This window comes from Callorhinchus milii, unplaced genomic scaffold (genome assembly GCF_018977255.1).
Source record: "Callorhinchus milii isolate IMCB2004 unplaced genomic scaffold, IMCB_Cmil_1.0 Scaffold649, whole genome shotgun sequence".
Taxonomy (NCBI): Eukaryota; Metazoa; Chordata; class Chondrichthyes; order Chimaeriformes; family Callorhinchidae; genus Callorhinchus; species Callorhinchus milii.
The window spans coordinates 1-3457 of NW_024705390.1; the positions used below are offsets into that span (position 1 = coordinate 1).

Genomic DNA, 3457 nt, shown 5'->3' on the forward strand with positions numbered 1-3457 from the left:
ACCCCCCCCCCACCCAATTCGCCCGCTCCGCCATCTCCCGATCACCGAACGGATCGACAAATCCCTTCGGGCCCTGCACCCCCCACCCCCCCCCCCCGACCTTCTTCTTTACTCCCCAACCCACCACCCGTTGCCCTCTGTGAGTTGATCACATCATTTATCACAATGCATTTATCAGCTGCTACAGAGAAACTCCTCTCACCGCCCTCCGCGGCGCCCCCACCCCCCCCACCCACCACCACCCACACCCCTCAATTTCTCTCCAAATGGATTGAAGCCTCTTACTTTTCAGCTTGTGGTCCAAATATTCCAGGACAATTCTAATAATCTGAATAATGGTCAGGATCAGAGCACCAAAAGCCAAGGAGCCGGTGTGATACCTGCAAACAATAATATAATAATAATAATCCTTGCATTTGGTGTGGCGTATCTTATCGCGTCGTTGAGTCTTCCCCAAGCGCTTCGCGGACTATGCCGTAAAGTGGAATTGGTGGCATTTTGGGCGAAACGCGGCAGCCAATTGAGCACTGCAATGTCCCACGAACAGTCGTGGATTGAGTAAACCCATTTTTTTTTGGGGGGGGGGGGTGGGGGGAGGGATTATTACCCCCGGGAAGTGATCCATCAATTGACTAACACCCGGGTTCCTACTTACTGTTCGGTAAATAGGGGTATGGAGTAAGGAAACTTGGCTAAGGTTTCCCCACACCCCCCTCGGGAATCCAACCCCAGGTCCTCTCTCTCTCTCTCTTAAAAGCACGGGAGCAGCGTGTGATGACACGGTGGCCATTTTAGGCCGAGGATCCCACGTGCGTAGGCCCTGTGATCTCCCCCGTTTCTGGAATGGAACGTGCACTCTCTCTCTCTCTCTCTCTCTGGAAGGGTGACAACCACTTGCGCTAATATAGCGACCTTCACGGGGGTAGCGTCCCAGAGCGCTCGCTGCTTACCTCGGACCCTACTTTCAGGGAAAGAGGGAGCAGGGTATTAGAAACACTCACCTCAGCGCCCGGAAGAAGGAGGAGGTGACGGGGAAATAAGGGATGTCTTGGGGTTTTTTGAAGGCCCAATAGTAGGAGGCGAAAGCCCCGGCCAGGCAGCACTGCCCCAGGGCGATGACAAAGTTCATGCACCACAAGAATCCCACCACGTTGTAGATCTGGAGATTGAAGAGGTTTCTCTGGAAGAGCCCCTCGGAGTTGTACTTGTAGAATATACAGCTGGTAGTCTGGCAGTCGTAGTCCGAAGCATTGAAGGCCTGTGCAGACGAGGGAGGCTTTGTTTTACTGCCCTTTTCTTTGTCCACCCTCCACCCCTGGTGTAAGGCGGGCGCCATGTTGGCTTTGGCGCCTACAAAATGGCTGACCAGCATCACTTCCAGCGCGTGCCGTAACAATAATCCTTGGATTTCCTACAGCACCTTTCCACGTCACTGAGGCGTCTCAAAGCGCTTCACGGAATACTTTCCTAAGGTCTCTCCCCGCCCGGGAACCGAACGCGGGTCCTCTTGCTTGCGAGGCGAGCGCTCCAACCGCTACGCCGCAGGACTCCCAAGTGCAGGAAGCAATGTGGATGGTGCCCAATGACCCGGAAGTCAGGCATTTTCCACTGAGCAGCGTGGAAAGCCGACACCGCGCAAGAAAAAGGAAGTCATGCCGCTGCGGCCATTTCACCTCTGGGAAGCGGTCACGGACTGAAAACACAAGTCACTACGACTCCACTGTCTCGCTCCTTCCATCACCAACAGCTTGGCCTTCCCAGACGGCTTGATACCCAATTGGGAGTGTAAATACGGAGGGGGAAAACCTCATTGAGTGGCTGATTGTGAGCAGGCGAGTGTGTGCGTGTTGCGGGTGCGCGCGGCGGCGGGGGTTAATACCGTGGGAGCGCAGCTTTCATTCCCACTAATGGTGTCACAGTTTGGAGCACTGGTGTTCAGCGCGATGACACGATACAGAGGTTCCCCGGACGTGGCCAAGTAGCTGAATTGACACGAGTTGAGGAAAAGACGAGCAGTTGCCAGTTGAGATGCACGGAAAGGCTTCACTTGATACCAGGAGAGAGATAACAGCAACAACGACTTGCATTTATATAGCGCCCTTCCCGTGAGCACTTAACGGTGGGGGGGAGGGGGGCAAGATAATAATAATCCTTGCGCCTCATCATGTGGAGTAAGGAAACTCGCCCAACGGTTCAGTACCGCCCGGGAACAAGATTTGGGGAATAGTGGCTGAGAGTGATTTCACCCCAAGCCCCGCACCCACCTCCTCCCCGGCCTTCCCGGAGACAGACCCGATCGCCGGGCAGTTGAAGTGAAAAAGGATACAGAGCAGTCAACGCCCAATAGGCCACGCAGATGACCAAAAGCACAAAGGTACACAGTGGGTAGGCCAGGGAAGACATGATGTGGGCAATCGCTCTGTCGGAAGAAAGGGAGAGAAGGTTTATGGAGACAACACAGGGGAAAGTGCCCAATCGCCCATCCTGTCCACTGCCCGTGACAATTTCCCCCGTCCGCCTCACCTCCCCTCATGGCTCGCAACTCCACGTTTGTCTCAACGGCGCGTCGTCTGACTTTGCCCCAGAAACGGGCGTGAGAACAGCCGGACAGGAAGTGACAGTGAAAGCACTGACCAGCAACAGAAGTGACATCTCCCAAAGACCTGGAAGTGCCCATCTGTGGCCATTTTTACATTGTATCCCCGTTGTAAAGTGGTCTCTTGAGTTTGTGGACCTGAATAATGACGGTATGGGGGGGGTCGGGCGGGGGCGTGGGGGGGGGGGGGCAAGGGGAGGTTGACCCAGCTAACGGACCAGGCTACCCCACCACCCTCGCCCCAGCACTTACTTGCTGGCCTCCCCGATGAGGGCGATCGCGATGCGGATTCGCTTCCGTAGGAAGATCAACAGCAACAGAAAGATAACCTCCAACACGATCAGGATTATAACTGGACAAAGAGGAGTTTTCACACTTTACAGGAAATCCTGGGAAGCGCTTTGAGACGTCCTCCCAATGTGACAAGACGCTGTATGTTTTTGGGTCAGCCGGGCGTCGGCGTCTGACCCACGTCACCGCAATCAGCCGCGTGTCTGACCCACGTCACCGTGATCAGCCGCGTGTCTGACGCACGTCACCGTGATCAGCCGCGTGTCTGACACACGTCACCGAGATCAGCCGCGTGTCTGACCCACGTCACCGCGATCAGCCGCGTGTCTGACCCACATCACCGCGATCAGCCGCGTGTCTGACCCACATCACCGCGATCAGCCGCGTGTCTGACCCACGTCACCGTGATCAGCCGCGTGTCTGACCCACGTCACCGTGATCAGCCGCGTGTCTCACCCACGTCACCGTGATCAGCCGCGTGTCTGACCCACGTCACCGTGATCAGCCGCGTGTCTGACCCACGTCACCGTGATCAGCCGCGTGTCTGACCCACGTCACCGTGATCAGCCG

The 3457-nt window shown here is 56.1% G+C and overlaps 1 protein-coding gene across 1 annotated transcript; it reads right to left on the minus strand.

Moving 5' to 3' along the window:
• Positions 1-248: 248 nt before the first annotated feature.
• LOC103172090 (choline transporter-like protein 4) lies at positions 249-3225 on the minus strand (the record flags this gene model as incomplete). Its single annotated transcript, XM_042346348.1, has 6 exons — positions 3189-3225; positions 2849-2948; positions 2327-2419; positions 1880-1982; positions 1002-1258; positions 249-380 (listed from the first exon to the last, which is right to left on the minus strand). Coding segments are annotated over exons 1-6 (722 nt in total), but the record flags the coding sequence as incomplete, so codon positions are not given.
• Positions 3226-3457: the final 232 nt, after the last annotated feature.